The 19592-nt window shown below is 38.9% G+C and overlaps 1 protein-coding gene across 1 annotated transcript in view; it reads right to left on the bottom strand.

Annotated features, from left to right (window-relative positions):
• The window catches only part of agap3 (ArfGAP with GTPase domain, ankyrin repeat and PH domain 3), an 86458-nt gene extending 74734 nt beyond the window's left edge, over positions 1-11724 (bottom strand). The window contains exons 1-2 of the mRNA XM_015008192.2: positions 9433-11724; positions 1918-1976 (exon numbers count right to left, since the gene is read on the bottom strand). Of these exons, the coding sequence (XP_014863678.1) occupies positions 1918-1976; positions 9433-11005 (1632 nt within the window). The 5' untranslated portion in view covers positions 11006-11724. The remainder of the gene's footprint in view (positions 1-1917; positions 1977-9432) is intronic.
• Between the last annotated feature and the right edge of the window lie 7868 nt (positions 11725-19592).

Here is a 19592-nt window from a genome sequence, read left to right on the forward strand (position 1 = left end):
AATGAGCAGATTACAGGAAGGCAGAACATGCTATAACAAAGTTGCAGTTTTATCCTTTTGAGCTTTTATCTTCTGTCTCTCATAGAACATGTGAAATCCAGAGATGTAGACAACTTTTTGAAAATCTCTGGGAGATTTTCCAGAAAATTTGTTTCCACAATAAGCTAGTGCTGGTGTACCACATCTTTGTGTTTCTACTGGTGAAAACTGAGTTTGATTAACTGGATCCTTCTTAGAGCCATTTAAGTGTTGGGCCATTGGAAAGAACTAACTTCATCTGAAGCTATTGAGGGACAAGATGACCAACCACCACTCTAGGTGTTGCAAGTGCCATGTTTTATATTGTGGTGTTAGCTTTGTTTTTGATTAGCTTAATTACAGACCAAAAAAAATAAAAAATAAAAAATCTGAACTTTATCACCAACATGTGGAATAAGCTCAATGCTCCTGATTTATTTTCGCCACTTGTTAGCAGTACATTTTTGTCTAAATGTTGTATTTTTATACAGTTTTCCAGCACTGAGGATTGATAAGTCGATTAGGACTGTGATGCATTTAAAAAATGATTGTTGTTTCAGCACAAATAATCTGAAGGAATACAATAAAAGCTCCCAATATTAGGACATACATTTGCAAAAATAGTGAAAACCAATGTGGTTTACGTAATGAACTATCTTGCTGGAATTTGATCCTCAACAAAATCACTGAAAACAAAGCGAAAATCAAACATTTAGTTCATAAGATGAGATAGGGATGTAATGACATAGCTTAGCTCCCACGTTATGGAAAATAAAACAGTTTTTACTGATGTCTTTACCGTTTTAGCAGTTTCCTGACATCTATGTAAGGAAACCTACATAGAACTTTTTGAAAATCTCTGGGAGATTTTCAAAAACTCTCCCAGTGGATCAGTTCCACTTTCAGCTCTGGAACTGATCGACTCAATGTCCATTCCTGACTGTTGACATATCGACCCTGTACAGATAAAATTCCCGCCTCCTTTGTTTGTCTAATGCAATCCTGATTTTTGAAAGCTTAACTACATGTCAGGAGGACTCGATAAAGCTTCCTGAATGCTGTTCCTATTTTTGCTTATATTACAGCTCTCAAAGAAAAACTGGAATTGGCTAAATTGTATATGTGCAGGTCAAAGCTTGATCAACACTGTTGTTTGGAGATCAGGGAATTCCGTTTACTGCAACTGTGGGATCTGATCATAAATGTTTTCTTTTACTGTTCAGAAATGATTGGCAAACCTCTTTCCAACAGCATGACCTTGTTGCTGACCACTGCTTTTTTGGAACACTTCATTTTAGCTTTCACAAGCAGTTTAACAAAGTTCCAATTAACACATCAGATTCATCGAGAGAAGCAGTTACATTCGAAGCATCTGAGGTCACCGCAGCAAGTTTGCCTTTCAAGTCACTGCTGTGAATTGGTATTCAGTTGGAAGTTTTTGTTGTTTTCAAAGAGACACAGCAGCAATTTAACCACAAAGAGATCTACTGGTACAATACAGGAGTGGAGCTTTGGAGGGCATTAGACCATAAGAGGATGTTAGCTGTGCATTTGGCAGTTGCTGTGCCTGTGTGCTCCACTGGCGGGTGGGATCAGACCCAGGATGTGTCACCAGTCTAGCCCAAAACTGTCACTCATCTCACTTCCTGCAGCAAGCCACCTTACATCTCCATGCCAACACATCTCATTAAAAGAAAAAAGAAAAAAGTCGCCAACTATGTGCCAGCAGAAAAGTCCGGCCAATTTTCTCACATGTGCCTTCTCGTGTGAATTGCAAAACCTGTGCTACATGGACATGGCATGCTTTTGCGATGACATTTTCAATCTGTCAGTATGACGAAACCACTGAAGACGAATCAACAGCTGGACTGCAAGAAGCAAAAAGAAAATGTTACTCACCACTTTCAGCTCTGGAACTGATCGACTCAATGTCCATTCCTGACTGTTGACGAATGAGTCTGCAAACAACACAACAAATGAATTATTAACGCACAATAACTGTAGTTTACACCCAAATGGTTGAGTATGTTTTATGATTGACACGTCAGCCGCCATACCCTGTTGATAAAACAAAGCTTATCAGCTCAGGACAATTATTTCAATTCTTTTTGACAAAATCTGTGGTAAACTACAGAAGCATGTACTAACTGATGAAAATGGGCCTCCCATTAGGTGCCTATCACTGCAGCGCCACAATAATGATTTTTGTAGCTGGATCCAAAGGCTTTATTTTTGGAAAAACCAACACAATCCCTTTTCATGTCTTTTATATTGCAACATTAGTATTGTGAAATCAATTTTTAAAATCATCTCCTCCATTTAAAAATCAGAGTGTTAAAGGTCCGTTTTTTTTTTTACACTGGTTTGAGATTTGTAATAATCTATAGCAATTAAATACAGTCTGTAGTGTTGAAGTGTGTCTATAAGCTCAGGCCTTTCGAATGCCAATTTTCAGTGACCGAGTTCCTGGTCATTAATGGCATCTTTAGCATACAGTGCTGCTCTAACCATTTGAGTCAGTTATGTGGAAGAAGGACCCTGGTCCTCGAGAACTTGAGTTTGAGACCCCTGTGTTTGCTTTATTATGAAATTCCAATCTACCACTTGTTGATCACAGTTAGAGGCCCAGCTGACTGGGATTTTTACCAATTGCATGGAATGTAAATAATGAATTGACATGCTGATATATCTCTTGCTTCATTATATATTTTCAATTTTTTTCTTGTTAGAAATAACTTTGCCCTGATCTGAGATTCTTTTGCTGTTGAAATGAAAAAAAAAATGTCTAAGATTGATTATCAATGTTTTCTCTTCATTGGGTTATTATAAAAGCCTCCAAAACATACAGAGCATCAATAGGAATTCAAGATACCGAGACACTAATATAGTTATCATTGTTTTTGACAGAGTACAAAGGAGCCAACCATGTTTTAAAGCCACAACTTAGAAATTTAAGGTACTTTCTGACAAAATCTTTAGGTCTTAATCTTAGATCAAAAAGTCATTGCAATTGAGACAAAGTAAAACTAAATAGTTTCAGAGTGATGAGGCTTCATGATAAGAAGAACAGCAACTCGTGGCATTCTCATACCACACTGCATATTCAGGAAGATTCATTTATTCAAACAAAAAAGTAACCTGACAACAGACAACATGGTTTGCGCAATACACAAACTACGGCTAAATACCCTTTTTTGATAAGGATTAAATGTGCCAATTATCAGGCTTGACCAAACCTGTTCGGTTTAACAGTGACATTTGGAAACTAGATGATAGATTTTTGAAAACGTACAGACGGGAGGATTACCATAAAGAACAATGGAAACTAACAGCACTAAAAACACAAACGACAACGCCACAAGCTGAGCCTGTTTCCCACAGAGAGGAACTATGTGTCATAATAACAGATAGAACAAAGGCCCTCCTAGTTTGGATCATGGTGTTCTCACAATCTGGACCAACCCAGGGAAGCTGCAGTCTCCAATGCAGGAACCCAGACACTACGTCTCCAAGGCAACAGAATTTGACCACCTCCTGTCTTTTACACATGTCTCAACCATAACAATTAAAGTACTCATCCACCATCATTACTGTAATACTTTGTTGCAGCAACAGTGATTTCCTTTTGTGCCTCAGGTGAGAAGGACTTTTAGACTGAGGACTGATGAAATAAACTATGTGCTAGGTCCTGCTGTTACAAGGAACCTCTTAATTTTCTTTGCACAATGCATGACATATGTGTGAATGATTCATAAGCCAAACAGACCGGAGCCAACAATTGTTTTACCTACTACAATTACCCCCTGCTAAAATGTTTACTGATTCCTGACCTCCGTTTAGCCTCACACTGCTTTTAGATGTCTCACTTGTTATGGGAGAGAGCTTTTCACTAACCATTGTGTAAGGCAGGCTAGTCTTTAAACAGCACACCTCCCGCTAAGCCCTCACAGTGTGGGTTTGACATGTTGTAACATGAACGAAGTCTGCTGAGGAGCAGGTAGCTCAAAGTATGTTACAGCAGACTGATCAGATAAAGCTGTCCCCTTGTTTTCTTACATTTCCTGTTGTTTCCTATTTCCTTTGAGTTAATCAAGCAGCGGCTGGACACACTGTAGTGTGCTCATTTTTTGTTTTTTTGAGACAGCATTTGAACATTTTCCCATTTTGTCAACCAACAACTACAATGTGTTTTTACTGACCAATACAAGAGTTTGTAAAATTGTGAAGTGGTTTTCAAAACATTTTCCCAAATAGAACTATGAAAAGAGTGACATGCATATCTATTCAGTTCCATTTATCATAATAACTGAAGAAAGACCACTGCAAGCAATTGCTTTTAGAGGTCACTTAATTAATTAAATATAATTAATATTTTTCTATACATGTGTACAATGTCACGATACTTTGAGCTGAATGCTCATTTATGTGTGTTTGCTAGAGAATATTAGTAAACAAGCAGTGTGAAGACCAAGAAACAAACCACAGAGGTCATGGAGAAAGTTGTGTGTAAAGCAAAGTTATGTTTTAAAATGTTCCACGGAGCACTGTTCGATCCATAATCCAGGCTGGGCAAGAACTGAATTAAAAATATGTTGACAGGAGTATTAGTAATGACTCCACAAATCATCCATTTACAGAGAAGTTTCAAAACGAAAGCCATTGTTGGAAAAAAAAATACATTGCAAGTCATGTTTGCAGTTGATCACAAGCCAGTTTGAGGACACAGTAAACTTGTAGAAGATGAGACAAAAAAAAAAACGTTTTGGATTACATGCAAAATGCTTAGTGGCAGAAAAAAAAACTATCACTATCTCTGTTATATGTATATAGGTATCATGAAAGAGGATAATTTTTTTCAGCAGGGAAAGGGAAAATGTGCAAAGCTAATTGATGGATATAATAACAGAATAATAACTAAATATATAGTTGGGTTTTCATGTAATGTGATCAACATGGAAAGTGAAAATTGACGTTTACACATGTTCTCCAATTATTTTATTGTGTTTGAACTCTAAAAATAGTTTAAACACTATTTTGAACTAAAGTTCACTATTTTGAACTATTGTGTTCAAAATATAGTTCTATCTGCCTTTATAAAGCAGATAGAGATGTACCTAAAATCTCCTGCAGCTATATTTGGAGTTAATGTCCATCACATATATATCTGTTTAAACAACACATTTTGCCCTGGTCCACATAGAAACCCAATGAAAACACTGAAAAACAACGTACCTTTACCAAGTGAAAAACGCTAGATTGGATGACCAAGTATTTTTTCCTCTACCTTAGAAATCTCTCAAGAATTCACAAGATACTCTTCCTCAGCAGACAGCTCTATCATTGAGGAGAGATACAGTACAATTACTACTAAAATAAAGAGCTCTAATTGAATCCTTGTGCTCTTTGTTACATCATCCTTTAAATATGATCATCCCCACATTGCTGTGTCCAGAATGCCAAGGGAAACAGAGAGCCCCATAATTTCTGATGCCAACAGAGGACACACGGTTTCTTTGTCTCTCTCTCAGGAAAACTATGTTGCCGACTAACATGAGATGTCCTCCGAGTCTTAGGACTCTGAACTACAGCTGCCCTAATTTTTTTTTTTTTCACTTTCACAAGGGTACATAATTTAGCAGCAAATTTGTGCAAATGCTTGTTATGAGTGTGCATGTGCACATTTGTGTGTGTGTGTGTGTGTGTGTGTGGGTGTGTGTGTGTGTGTGTGTGCGTGTGTGGGGTTGTGTGTGCACGTGTATATTTATACTGTGGAACATAAGTGGGTTTCGGAATGAGAGAGAACAGCTCTGAGGTCTACACTTACACACTGACTTTCCAACCAGGCCATTCCGCCATCAGAAATTACAGGCTGAGAATTCATCATGCAAACTACTTCAATCGCTTGCCAACCTCACGACCAAGTTTCTCCGTCTGGCTTCTTTTATCACGGTGTCCTCTCCAAAATTGGCCTGTAGCATCTTTCTTCTCCGTGCTGTTTTTCAAAAATACACATCCACTGACAAAATAACCAAGGAATGCTCTCGTCTACTGGGATGTATTCCCAAAACTCAACCTGTAATTTCTCTCAAAGGGGACAGATAAGTAGCAAACACAATTATGCATGGCCAGTCTTGAGGAGTCTGGAGAACCAACTTTACTTAAAGCTCATCAAGCACTTTCCAGACACAGATCAGTCAGTTCTCTGGAAATACACAGACTATTCCATTTCAGATAACATTAACATAACATTAGCAAAAGTTGCTTTTTTAGACATGATTTTTCAACAGCTGTCTCAGGTTTTATTGTTAAAAAGAAAATCCATCAGATGCTACAAGCAGCAATCAGTGCAAGAAAGCCAACTACTATTAATCAAAAATGAATATGAAATTATTCAAAACCTTACACATGTACAATGCCTCACAAAAGTTTTCATACTCAGATTTTTTTTTCCATCGTGTAACCACCAAACTGCAATGTATTTCATTTTGATTTTATTTGGCTGGAAAGAGTAGTCAACAACAGCAGACAAAAGAGTGTGTTATGTATATTTTAAATGCAGCACAAGTGAGTCAGTGGCTGAATTTCCTCCCCAACTTGCCAAACAAATCAAGAAGAAAGATTTTAAGAACCAGTGATGCGTTTTAAAAACAATATCCTCAGCTTGCAAGATCTTACACAACTCTGTTCAATCCAACATCGATTCAGTTGAGTTCAGTTTATTTATATTACACCAATACACAATAAAGGAATCACAACATAACAGCAAACCATCCAAAACATGGACAGGCTGGAGTGAGAACCACGCAGCATGCCTCACAGCAAACACATAGAAGAATGTTGTTTGGGTCAGACATTTTAGCTTCCATGCAAAACAATATCTGTTTCCTACTGAAAATGCCATCCTCAGGGTAAGATATGGTGATGTATTAAGCTGTGGGGATGTTTTTGTTCAGCAGGTGAGGAAGATTTACGGAGAGAAAATATTGCAAGAAACCCTGTTGAAGGTTGTAAAATACCTGAATTGAGGTACTGGCTTGACTCTGCAGCCAAATCAACAATAGAATGGTTTAGATAAACATATTAGTCAGCCTATGTCCATACCCAAATTTTACTTTATATACGTATGACTACTTGAGATGGTGTTCATCAAAGGTCTGTACTCTGAGTGAGTTTGAGCTGTAGTTTGAAAAAAAGAAAAAAAAGAAAAGGAAAACAAAAACCATATTGCTCTAAAGCAAAACTGGTAGAGACATACCCCAGAAACATTGTAGCCCTAAATGCAGTAAAAGATGGTTCTACAGAGTACTGAGTCAGGCTGGCAGAATACCTTTTTTTCCAAGGAATTTTGAATTATTTGTTTAAAATATCAAAACTGCATTCTTTTGCTCCCACTTTACAATGATCCACTACTATGTTAGTTTATAAAAGCACAAAACAATAGATTGAGGTTTATGTTTAAAACATAACAAAATGTGAAAACAATGAAGAAGACCTTTGAATGAAAACGGAAGCCTAAGTGTTAAATAGAGCTCAAACTTTTTTCCTGAAACTGTTTCAGAACAGAAGGATCCAGGTATCCTAGCAAACAAAAGTTACAAAGAACAAAATGTACTCTAGCTGAGATTTGCAGGGACAGACGCTGAAAGACGAGTTGCAGCCACTTGGCAGATTTCTTCGCTTTGCATATTTTACATGTGATATTTCAACATTTCACTTACTCCATAGCCCCTGCAGCAGTGCAGCATTGTCACCGTGTTAAGAGTTTATGTTCAGAACATAACTACCCACTGTGGAATTATTTCTTCCTTTTTAATTTGCAGACTTGGAAGCAGGGAGACAGAATCAAAAGGCAAGATGAAGTTAAAACAGGAATCACTGTTGGCAGAAATTTACAGGGAGTGATATCAAATGAGACAGCAGAGGGAATTCCATCCTCATGAAGAGCTTTTATGTCAGATTCAGGAAAAGCATACATGGATCTACACAAAGTCAAAGGGAATTTTCTTCAAAGTGTTCAAAAGTCAGCATGCGTTTGAACAAATCCCTATCACAACTCCTGGTAGGGTGTTGCTTTATATATTCCAATCTTAAATAGATATGTGCACTGCAGACTGTGTCAGCCACTCGAAGACCCCTGTGGAGCCTCTTGTCTCAATGCATGGCCCACTGATCACTGCTCGGTACGCAGGTACGACAGAGTTGCTTTGTTCATCCACAAATAGGGATGGGGCTTGGGGGGTTCGGAGACAGCACCACACTCACCTAAAGTCCCTTCCCCCTAAAACTCACTGTGTGTATGTGTTCGGTTTTAGTCGAACTGGGCTTCAGCTTTCTGGATTTAATTTAAGAACAAGCACTTAGGCAGGTAGCGACAGGCGCCGAGTCCCGCCCAGGGCATTGAACACTCATCTTTGCTCAGGTTGATCGGCGCACCTACATTCCTGATGCCTGACTGAGGCTGTGCTGGAATAAATGGTCAAACACTGACTGTCAACCCACCACAAATGTGTAAGTATCCGTGGTAACATTTCATGGGAGAAAACAAACAAAGGAGTTCAACAGGGCACTTTAAGTACTTTGCATAACCTAAATATATTGCTTCAGTTTTTGACATAATGAGTGGGTTAACATTGGATATATGATACCTCACGTCAAGGAAGTTCATTAGTCATCACGGTCTAATTTTGTCTTCAGAGAAAAGTTGGAAGTACAAGTTCATGTACAGGAAGCAACAAATCTTAAACTGGAGCCATTAATACAGAAAGTTACAAACATTTCCCTCTTTTCTGGCTGCTCTTTCAGACCACTGGACAAACACACTCCACTGTCAGAGTTAACCTTTAAACACTGTGCTTAAGTCGTTTTCTCCACTCCCCATCATTATTGCATGTAAGCCCTCCTAATATAGCTCTGCAAGACTGCCAAATGCATCCTCATTACTGCTACTGACTGTTTTAATGCGACTGCTTTAAGCTGCATTTCCGACAGAGTGTTATCAAGAGATAGTGCGGTACACCGCCCAGCTGCCTCACTCTTAAACAAGCTAGGTTGTATTCTGGTTTCATTTTATTTTACTTTCCTACCCATTTACTCAAGATTAAAAAAAATCTTCTATACGCAATATGTAAAAGCTATGAAACAGTGTACAAAGAGGAGGGCTACCCATGAAAAACAATGGAAAGATGAAGCACCCAAAATAGAATTTTAAGAGGACTCTCTGGCAGACATTTTTGAACCCCATCCAAACTTACAATTCCCCACATGTTTCTCATTTGCTTGTCCACATTGGGGGAAAATGGAGAGGGGAAGTACCCTTCTGCAATTCTGAAAGCTGTAACTTTCTTTGGAGTGAATGATCGTCTATGAATGGAGAGTGGAACAATAAAAGAATATCCACACTCTTGCAGGACTTACCTTGACCTTTGTGGTAGTCTGTGCCTGCCAGAGTCTCTATGGTGATTGGCTGTGCCTTAGTATTCCCAGGTTGGGGATGCTGGCCATTGTCTTTGTTATGGGGCTGCTGGGATTCACATTTTGGCTGCTCTTTCCTCCTGAAATGTCTGGCTATGAGCTGCCACAAGCTTCGTTCTTCCTGCACTGGTTTGGAAGATAATTTTGTAGGACACAGGGGTACCTCCATTACCTTGGTTTTCCCCCTGCTGTGGTACTGAATGTACTGCATGCCCCCATCGTCTGTGGGTTCACATGAAGCTGGGAGCGTTTTTCCTGTGAGATACGAGAATGGCCGTGGAGGCATTGTTGTCTCCTCTCCAGAACTATTAATTTGAGAGTACTCCCTTGACTCCCCCTCAAGCCCCAGATTGACTTTCTCACGTGGTCGAGTCCTCCTGATTCGCAAACTGAAGCTCCGTTTTAGAGAGGTCAGTGTAGTTTTGGAAGCATCAGATTTGTTGGATTTTATGAAAGATGCCGTATCCTTGTCCGTGTCTTTATTCCTATCTTGAGATGTTTTCCCAAACAGTTTCCAACGAAAGCCACCTTTAAAAAATCCTCCTCCATCATTGTCTGTGCGGTTACAGTTTGTTTGGCTGTCAATATAATCATCAGAGCCTTTCTTTCGTAGTTCCAATACCGTCATGCTAACAGGCCTGGGTTTCCCTGTCCTTTGTCGGGACCGGAGAGGCACATCTGCAGATCCTGATGACCTTTGAGCCAACACAGAGTTGAGGCCATCTACTACCCACAGTTCAGACTTCCTGCTCCTCTGCTGCTCGTTATTTTGCAAAACTCCTTCCCCTTTGCAGAGGTCATGGGGCTGCTGTTCTGACAGAACCGGGCCCTGGCCTGGCAAAATGCAAAAACTCCTTGGCCTCCCAAGCAGCCTTTCTTGATCCAGGTGAGAATCTATTTGCTGCTCAACTGGGTTGCCATACATACTCATCGTTCTCCTGCTGAGCAAGGCTTCATTCTGTTTCGGCCTCCGTAACACGGCCCGCGGTAAAGATCTGTCCTCTTCAATGGTGGCATGACCCCCGTGGACCAGCCTTTCAACACGTACGGTGACGGAGCATGGCGGTGAACTCTGAATATGTTGCTTCTGGGTATCCGCCTGAGCTGTTAACTCTACCATATCTCTATTGCATTTTGAGTTGTTAGAGGGTTGTTTCAAAAACCTGTCTGTCTTCATTTTTCTCTCCACCTCCTCCTCCTCCAGAATTACCTCCTCTTTGGAACTTCCATGTCTGCTCGTGCCACTCAGGGAGGGCCAGGTGCCGAGTTTCTGTCGTGCTCTGCCCGGCCTCGGGCTATTCTCCATTGGCACAAGATTCATTAGCTCTCCCTTTAGGTGGGTATCCTCCACCATGTTGTTAGTGACCCACCCCATGTTGGGCTCAGACGATGCTGCATCTCTCTGTGTTTTCTTCAGGGTAATTGAAAGATGGTAAAAAGTTATCCCCTCCTGCTGTTGACGTTCAGTGGCACTCCTCGGGGTCACATCCACGGTTCCACTGCTAAGGAATAGCATCACCCTTGAATCAAACAGATCCACGCATATTTTTTCATTCACACACTAAAATAGGCATGAAAGACTGGCCACTCTGCCTGGGAGCTGAAAGTCGCTTCATAAAGTCCTTCATTGAAGCCTAAATTCCTATGCCAGGCATAATCCTTCACCTTTGACATGGAAAAAAAAAAAAAAAAAAAACTTCAAACAAGTTAGTGCAATGCCTCACTGCCACCTGCATCTTCTGGCTCCTTTACTAAGCAGACTCCCAAAGGATTTTTCACTCTCCAGCGCCGGTACCTGTCCAGCGTAAAGGATTGCCCAAAAGAAAAACAAGTTCTTTAAGCAAGACATATTTGGAGCAGATAAAAAAGAAACTTGAATCATCCCCCTGTGTTCTTCATCCGTCTTTGTTTGGCAAGTTTACGAACCGCGAGCACTGCTTGCAGTTGGTGCAGACAAACCCCTTAATCTCTGAGTTCTTGCCATGTAGAGCATGAGGGAGTGTGTCTGTGTTTGAACTTTCAGCTGCCTTCCAACCCCTGGGACACACGGAAAACAAGGAGTGGATCCCAGGAGCATTGAACACACCCTCTTTCTTTCTCCAAAGCAGGCAGAAACCCTGGAGATAAAACTAAGCATGAGAGCAAGCGACGCATGAGCTGGTGTAATCAGACAACACTCCACAACAAACATACATGGATAGACGCTTTGTGTTCTTCTGGTCGCTGGCAAAGCACAACAAAGACGGATTCATGTCCATGTTTAGTGGAAAGATGGAGAATAAAGTATAACAAACGGTGATATACTTTGCACATTTCTGCGTGTGTGTTTTACCAACTGTACATGATCTGTATAAATAAATACTAATACACACGTACTGCTTAGGGTTTGCACACCAAATTGTGATAATTTTAACAAGATTTACTTCTGCATCTTTGGAAACCTGTGTCGGTAACATGGACCAACCATAAACCACAGAGCAGGCTTCAGGTGTCTCTGACTGCAGCCTACACTCAGTGGGAGAGGCTTAAGCTTAATTCCAAGATTGGATGACAGCTATTTATGGTGAGGAAATTATTCTTTTTAAAGCACTGACAGTAACTGTGCAGGAAATGCTGCTGTGGGCATCATATAAATTATGCTCTGTGCATTGCAACATGACAACATGATTTTAATTCACCATATATTTAATTAAGTTTGAAGACAGAGCTACCTAAATAGAGGGGCAATGAAATTATCCAACATTTTAATTTCTTACCTTAATTTCATAATAGTGCATTGCTTCATTTAGTATGCACAAAGCTGTGCGTTACAAAGATAATTGCAGGATGATAAAGCCAGGTAACTGCTGTAATTACTGCATGGACAGAGCTGGAATGCTGCCCCTCTGTGGTCAATTACAGAACGGATTTAATAATACAAGGGGATGAGAAATCTATTTACATAAGAGTTCTCAATTAGGTACACGTTTACTAGGAAAACCCTACAATTCCACCAAAATACCCACACAATCCTGCATAATATAAAAAAATGTATATATCTAATTTAAAATAACTATTTATCTGGTTCATTATTGTTGTACTGCCTTAGTCTTTAAAGAGCAGTAGTACAATATATGGACTTTGCAGTCTATGTGTTATGTATATAGCTCTACCCTGGCAATTGACTGGAATATAGGTGTTATGATAAAGGTAGTTTCATATTTATTGATACTGCACACATTATTGAAAAACTGTGTTCATGTATTCCATTTTTACTTAGATAAAATTAGCAAATTTGAAGTAAAAAAAAAACACCTTCCTTCAGAAATCTGAGCTGAAAAGTGGGGAGGTTTCTACTATTTTGTCTTTTTTATTAACTTAGACAATTGTTGCCTTGTGGTTTAAAGTCCAAAAATGATTTTGTCCTCAGATGTCTGAGAAAACTTTAACTTGATGCATTTTTAAAAGGTTTTACATTTCTTGGGAGAAACACAAGACAGCGAAAGAATAAAAGTCAAACAAAAGGTAAAACATTATAAAATAATAATAAAAATAGACAGCACATAATCTGATAGAAATAAGAGGCTTTATTCTCCCACATTTGGCAGACCAAAACCAACGAGTTTACCCAGAGAAATAGTTTCTGTCTAAAACAAAGGATCTTTTATCTACTGAAGTTCTCCAGCCAGCAATTTGTTGAACTCCCTTTTGCTACAGTAAGGCAATAATGATACATTTTTGGTCTTGTGCTACAAGGTTTTTAACACCTGCAAATCAAATGTTAACCATCTTGTTTTATGTATTGCTACTTTACAAATCAGACTGCTTTTTATTAATATTGTCAACAATTGCAAACGGAAGTTATCAAGTCACTGTACATAAGAATTAGCAAATCCTACAGGTTCAGTTTGATTTCACTGGAAAATCAAAATTGTAATTTCACCATTAATGGAGGCCATTAGAAACCACCAGCATTTGTACTCGTTCAGTGTTCCTTACTATAGCATAGTGAGCATGTTTGTATTTACCTTAAAACTTATATATCACAATTGTTGTATTACTACAGGTAGCCCAAAGAAGCAGTGGTACTTTTAAGATAGTAGGAAAACCGTGGCTTTAATTAAAAGTATGTTTTTAAGCATATTTAAAATTTTAAAAAAAATCTTCAACACTGCTTCATAAAGCTACCTGAAAGATCCTTTTAGGCAGCTACACCAGGTTCTCTTCAGTAAAGTGAGAATGAAAACAAAACCATTCCAGCAATTGTTTACAAACAGGCCAAACCACAGAACATTCTTCTTGAGCAGGATATTTTCAGCATTAAGTTAGCTCCCGTTCTCGTCTGACAGCTCGCTTGTGCAGATTTTACCTGAGACTAGAAAGCAGAGGCAGTGACTAAATTGGGTGTCATCATGGAGCAAAATGTCCTTTCCACTCCACTAGACTGAGAGGTGTCAAGTTCGCCTCTGACTCCTAGTGCAGAGCAGCATAGTCAATTTGACCTTCAAAAGCTAATCATAATTTAGCCATTCTACTGATTCTTTCCAACTGGGATTTGACATGTTTGCCACTGACTGTTACTTTAGATATGCTTTCCTGCAAATTAGTTATCTCCAGCATGTTTGTCCTTTGTTGGTTTTGTCCAGTTTGCTAGACAAAAAAGCACCCAAAACCTTTTATACTGTGGTAGCAGTTTCCAGCAGAAGCTAGAGCAGTTACTGGAGCGTCTAACGAAGTGAGCCAAAGAGGTCATGTGCCGTGGCTCACTCTAAGTCGCTTCGCTCTCGTAATTCGTAATACAGGTGTTGGCTAGCAGCAAGAATCACAGAAAGGATTACAGTTAATTCACAATTATGGAGTTTTTGTTGCTGTGGTCCTTTTGTGTCCAGAGATAGTCTGGATTGAGTATGTCCAGGATTTTCTAACACAGCTTCTCCTGTGCATTCTGCACTCTGTTTTCCTTTGTTCAGCAGCCTATAGCATCTTCTTTGTAAGCAAATCCTGAAGACTGCCAGGGAAAATTTTTTAGGAAAAACTGGTTTGTCACTTTTCTGATTTTCTACAAATCTCTGTCAACGTGTCGGCCTCGATTATTGCTCATATGCTCTTTATCTCAGATATCTGTGTCAATGCAAAAAACAACAACAAAAAAAAAAAAAAAAAACATGATTTGAATTTTTTAGCAGCACATATTTTTTATGACCTTTCCCCATTCTTTCCAACAAAACAGTCAAAAAAAGCTGCATTACTTTGTCTTCTTTGTGATATTGCAAACAAACAAAACAATCAATTTCCGTTACTAAAACACCACCATGTTTTCCGCATAGATATAAAGCCAAATTCACAAATGAAAGGTTAAATTGGTAAAGAGTACTGGGAAATACAATTCATGTATATGTAGGCTGTCAATAAGGTGGTTGATTTACCTTTTAACTGAATTACTCTATTTTTCATCCATTTCTAGTTTTTAGCCTTTTAAATGATATTATTGTCAGCTATATGAAGCTCCTGAAACATTTACTAGCATCCCTTATTACTCTGACTAGATTACATTAAAGGTTTGACTGAAATCTTCTTAAATCTTCAAATCTTTCTATTATTATGATAATCTTTAAAATACCATTAATATAATTTAATATATAACATATATAACATGATATTCAAAGTACTTTTTTTTCAGAATTCCAGAAGAAACATAGGCCCAAACAATGACATTATAATCATATCATTGTTTCGGCCTCTTTTTCCCACTTTTAGGTAGTTTGTCTTGTGCAGACTTTTTTTAAAGTGTCTTACTTAGAGCAAGTAAAGCAATGCAATCTATTCAGAAAATCCATTTGTCTTATTCCAAACTGAAATTGCTCATTGGAATAGACCTGGGGTTACTCAGAAGCTGAAAGGGAAAAGTTTCACCACTACGTCGATTACCTTCAGAGCTTAGGAAATTTCTAGCAGTGTGATATTTCCAGGATAATTATTTGGACGAAGCAGGGAACAGATATGTCTGAACAGCAGACGTAACAGAATGACAGCCGGGCTGCACTACAGTGTTTATATGGGGACACAGACACTATGAGCGACAAACGATGCTGCTGTCTGGCAGATTGCATGATGGGTCCAAGCCACATGAGTAAAGCCTGCTAACCCCCCGCCAGAATCAGAACATGAGTCAGTCTGAGGAAGACAGTCATGCACATATGCGCTCGTTCACAAAAATGGTCACGTCAGAAGCTGACACGAGAATCAAGGTGGCCCAGTGTGTTGCACAGTGCTGCTAAAATAATGTTGTAAAACTTGCTTTGTTTTGTTTCGAAGGGGATGGTGACTTCCTTCCCGCATAAGCAACTGCACTGTAATGTGTAAATTTGTTATCTGCATGCCTTCCACATTATTCAGTCTTCAGTGATGGATATGCAAGACAAATTAGTGCCAAGGCTTGTGACAGTGACTCACTTGGTTTAATGAGAACAAAGCTGTTCATGGCTTTTCAGAGGTACTGGTGTCAGGTTTTAAAAACAGCGCTGCATGAACATGTGAATGTGAAAAATTCAAAACAGAAGCCGAAATGGAGAGACAAGAGGACCTCATTCACAGAAATAAACCTTTGGTGACGAGGTGACTCTGGTTTCGCTGAACAGATTCATAAACTGTGATTAGCGTCATTTGTCACCAGATTCATTAGCTTATATGCTAATCAGCTATTTTGTTTGTGAGTCTTTAATTTTTTTGTTTTTATTTAATTTGCCAATATGAAAGTTTTGCTGTAGTCAGAGACAGTTACATACTCGGGTAAACAAAATCTGAGGAGATCAATTTGTCAAAAATGTCCGAACTTTGATCCAGAAATAAAGCCACAGCCAGGATAAATTAATTCCGGTAAAAACCCTAAAGCGATCCAAGCGGTTAGTGAGCAAGCTAAGCTAAAGGTAGGGTAGTTCATTTAACATCTTGGCCAAAATAAATCCCACTTAGTGGATTGAAGGATCAGCAGAGTATTTTATAAATAGTTTTTTATTAAGTAAAATAAAATAAAATAAAATAAAAAGTCATCGCAATGATAGTTTAAATGTTTTGCCAATATCTAATCTCTAGTACCATCAACATTTAACCAATTCCTCTGTAGTATGAAACATCCAAAAGCATTGTAAAGGAAGACACTAAAATGTATTCATAGTAAAAAATATTTCATAAAATGTGCCTTCATTTACTCTTAAAGGTACAATAAATATTAGCTGATGCCATCTAGTGTTAAGGATTGAATAATGCAGCAAACAAAAAATAGTCAGCTCCACATATTTTGGTTGTTTCATATCTTTGTACTGTAACAAAAAAAGAAAAGCAAATAAATAAATACATCTATCTACTCATATATATGTAATAACCTTAGGAGACCAATTAAAAAAGGGGGCTAGGGGATCTGAAGAGTGTAGGCGGTGTGGGTTATGAGGTTTTGTATAAGCAAACAATTAGGATGCACTAAAAAGTCTGTCATTTTTCATGTTCACTCCCCCTGTGGATGACTTGGAAAGCCACAAAAGCAAAACACCTTGAATCGTGTTTCAGTTGTAAAATGTGTGTGGAGGAGAAAGTGTGACCTTTCTGCATCTGTGAGAATGACGTGTAAAGCAATAACAACAATGTAGCACAGTGCAAAACAAATACTTGAGCCGTTTCAAGAATTGTAATACAAATCTGACAAGGAGACGAGGTTTGCGAAATGTAGCGATATTCTGCAGCCACACCACTGCACTGGCACATGATGCAGCTGCTCCCCAACGACAAGTAAACAGACGGGTGTTTAACACGATGCCTGTCAAGAAACATTGTCTCATACCTCATAACTCGACCACCACCGTAATGTCTCTCCCTCAATTCATTCATTCACTTCAGATCTAGGAAAAACTAAGTAAAATGGAAAAAAAAAAAAAACATGGATGTAAACACGGAGGAATGTGAGGTAGAGTAGGACACCTTCCACCCACATAAGTGGGAAACAGCTAGCGATAGCATCTATTTCAGGGGTGGAAAGCCTGCAAATCACGTAAAGCCAATGAAACTACCTAATTTTCTGAAAATACATAAAGCAGATAAACTGATAATAGAAACATTTATTGGGAAAACATTTAAATAAGATGAAAGTATCTCATTAAATCCACAATTTGCAGCTGTTGTACACTCAGCAACCACTACAGCGCTTGTTGAGTATTTCAGAAATGTCTCATCTACATGGATTTTTCTGCACAACCATCTCTTAGGTTTACATAAAATAGTTAAAAACATAGAAACCATCCAGTGAGAGGCAACTGGGTGAAAAAAAAAAGCCTGGTTGACCCAGGAGGTCAGAGATGAATGACCAGACTGGTTTGAGATGATAGAAAGACAATAGTAGCTCTCATAACGTCTTGTTCTAGTAAAGTTAGTTAAAATATCATCTCAGAATTTGGCATAAAAACCATAAAAAATATGGATTCATCCTGCTACAGTGCATAGGGAAAATAATCTTAATCATAAGGCAGCCAAAAATCCGTATCAGCCCCGTAAAGCCGGATTGATGTATCTCTAGTTTATATGATGGTAAACCATAATGAGTGCATCTGCGATGAAGTAACCTATGGACGGGAACACACAAAATCACACAGTGAAGATTTACCCCCTTCATACAACTGATTATACGAAATTACCAATCCTACTTACACCCTTCCCCTTTGTTCATTGATGCTGAATTAATATCGGCAAATGAATAAGCCAGAAGCCTCACACGCAGACGCCGAGTGGCTACAGACTGCAAGGAAAGTTTATGATAATTATGCTTGCAGTAGTGGTACCGAGCGTGGGCGTAGAGCTTTTTAAAATTCAGCTGCACCAGCGATGAGCATACGTCACCATTGCTCCACTGCAGAGAAAATGATAGGTTCCAGGACGTCTGTGGGAGGCTGTGAAAAAATTTCCAGACACTTCTGTCTCTGAAATTCAAGTTTTCAGGGGGAGAGCTTGCGCATTTGTACAGCGTGTGTAAAAGAAATATAGAGATGGAGAACGGAGGCTGCTGAATGAGACAAGGGGTGTGTACAGAAACGGTGGAACCTCCGCTACTATCAACATGAAGAAATCTGAAGAAGAATGTTTGGCATTCAGGAATCCACATGAAAACATAGCACTGCAGGATTCTCTGTTACGTATGTTCAACAAATGCATTTTACACTTGTTTATATTATAGTGACCCTGTTAGCCGATGTATTAGAATCCCCTAATGCATCATCCAAAAATATTCAAGGTGTGGAAAGCTTGGGCAGGTTGGGTTTCATACTTGGCTTAAGTGAATGGAACAAACTGGGACAGAGAATGGAAAGATGAAGGCAACCAAATGGTTGGTAAAAAACAAAAATGACAAAATGACCACAAAGAGAATGTAGGAGGAAGCTGAAGAGAGGCACAGAATTTGCAGGCAGGTTTGTGTGGGCTGGTGGCTCCCAGTCCTCCTCCTCCTCCTCTCCATATTAGCTTGCAAACCCCCGCTCGCTTCTGTTGTCATCTGTGAAAGCTCGCCTTTCCTTTCATGCACATTTTGTAACTAAATCAAACAGATTAGTAGTAGTAGAAATGTTAAAATGGAGTTAGATACAGTGCCTTGCAAAACTATTCATCCCCTTTTAACGTATTTACATTTTATCACATCACAAACACAAACCTCAGTATATAATAATTTCTTTCAATAAAAAAAAAAATAAAAAAAATTCTCAAAAGCTTGCCGTGAATTTGCATTAAGCACCTCTGAGTCTGTGCTTTGTAGAATATTATTATGCTAGCCTTGGGTGTTTGTCTTTACCACTTTGAACACAGAGAAACTGAAACTTTTACCAACTCTTCTTCACAAAGCACCTCAAGCTCAGTAACAAGTGTGAACATAAAACTTTAATCCTCGCCACAGACTGAAAAAGGGTGTTCAAGTCTGGACTTTGACTGGGTCATTCTAACCGTTGCTTTGATCTAAACCAGCAGTGTTCAAAATCAGTCCTGAAGAACTGTGACCCGTTTTAGATGTTTTCCTATTTCAGCGAACCAGATTGAAAAGAATGGATAGAGAGCGTGTCCCTGAAGAACTTCCTAGCATGTTGTAGTAGACA

The sequence above is a fragment of the Poecilia mexicana genome, unplaced genomic scaffold, assembly GCF_051168715.1.
Source record: "Poecilia mexicana isolate PSO_F unplaced genomic scaffold, ASM5116871v1 scaffold_17, whole genome shotgun sequence".
Classification (NCBI taxonomy): Eukaryota; Metazoa; Chordata; class Actinopteri; order Cyprinodontiformes; family Poeciliidae; genus Poecilia; species Poecilia mexicana.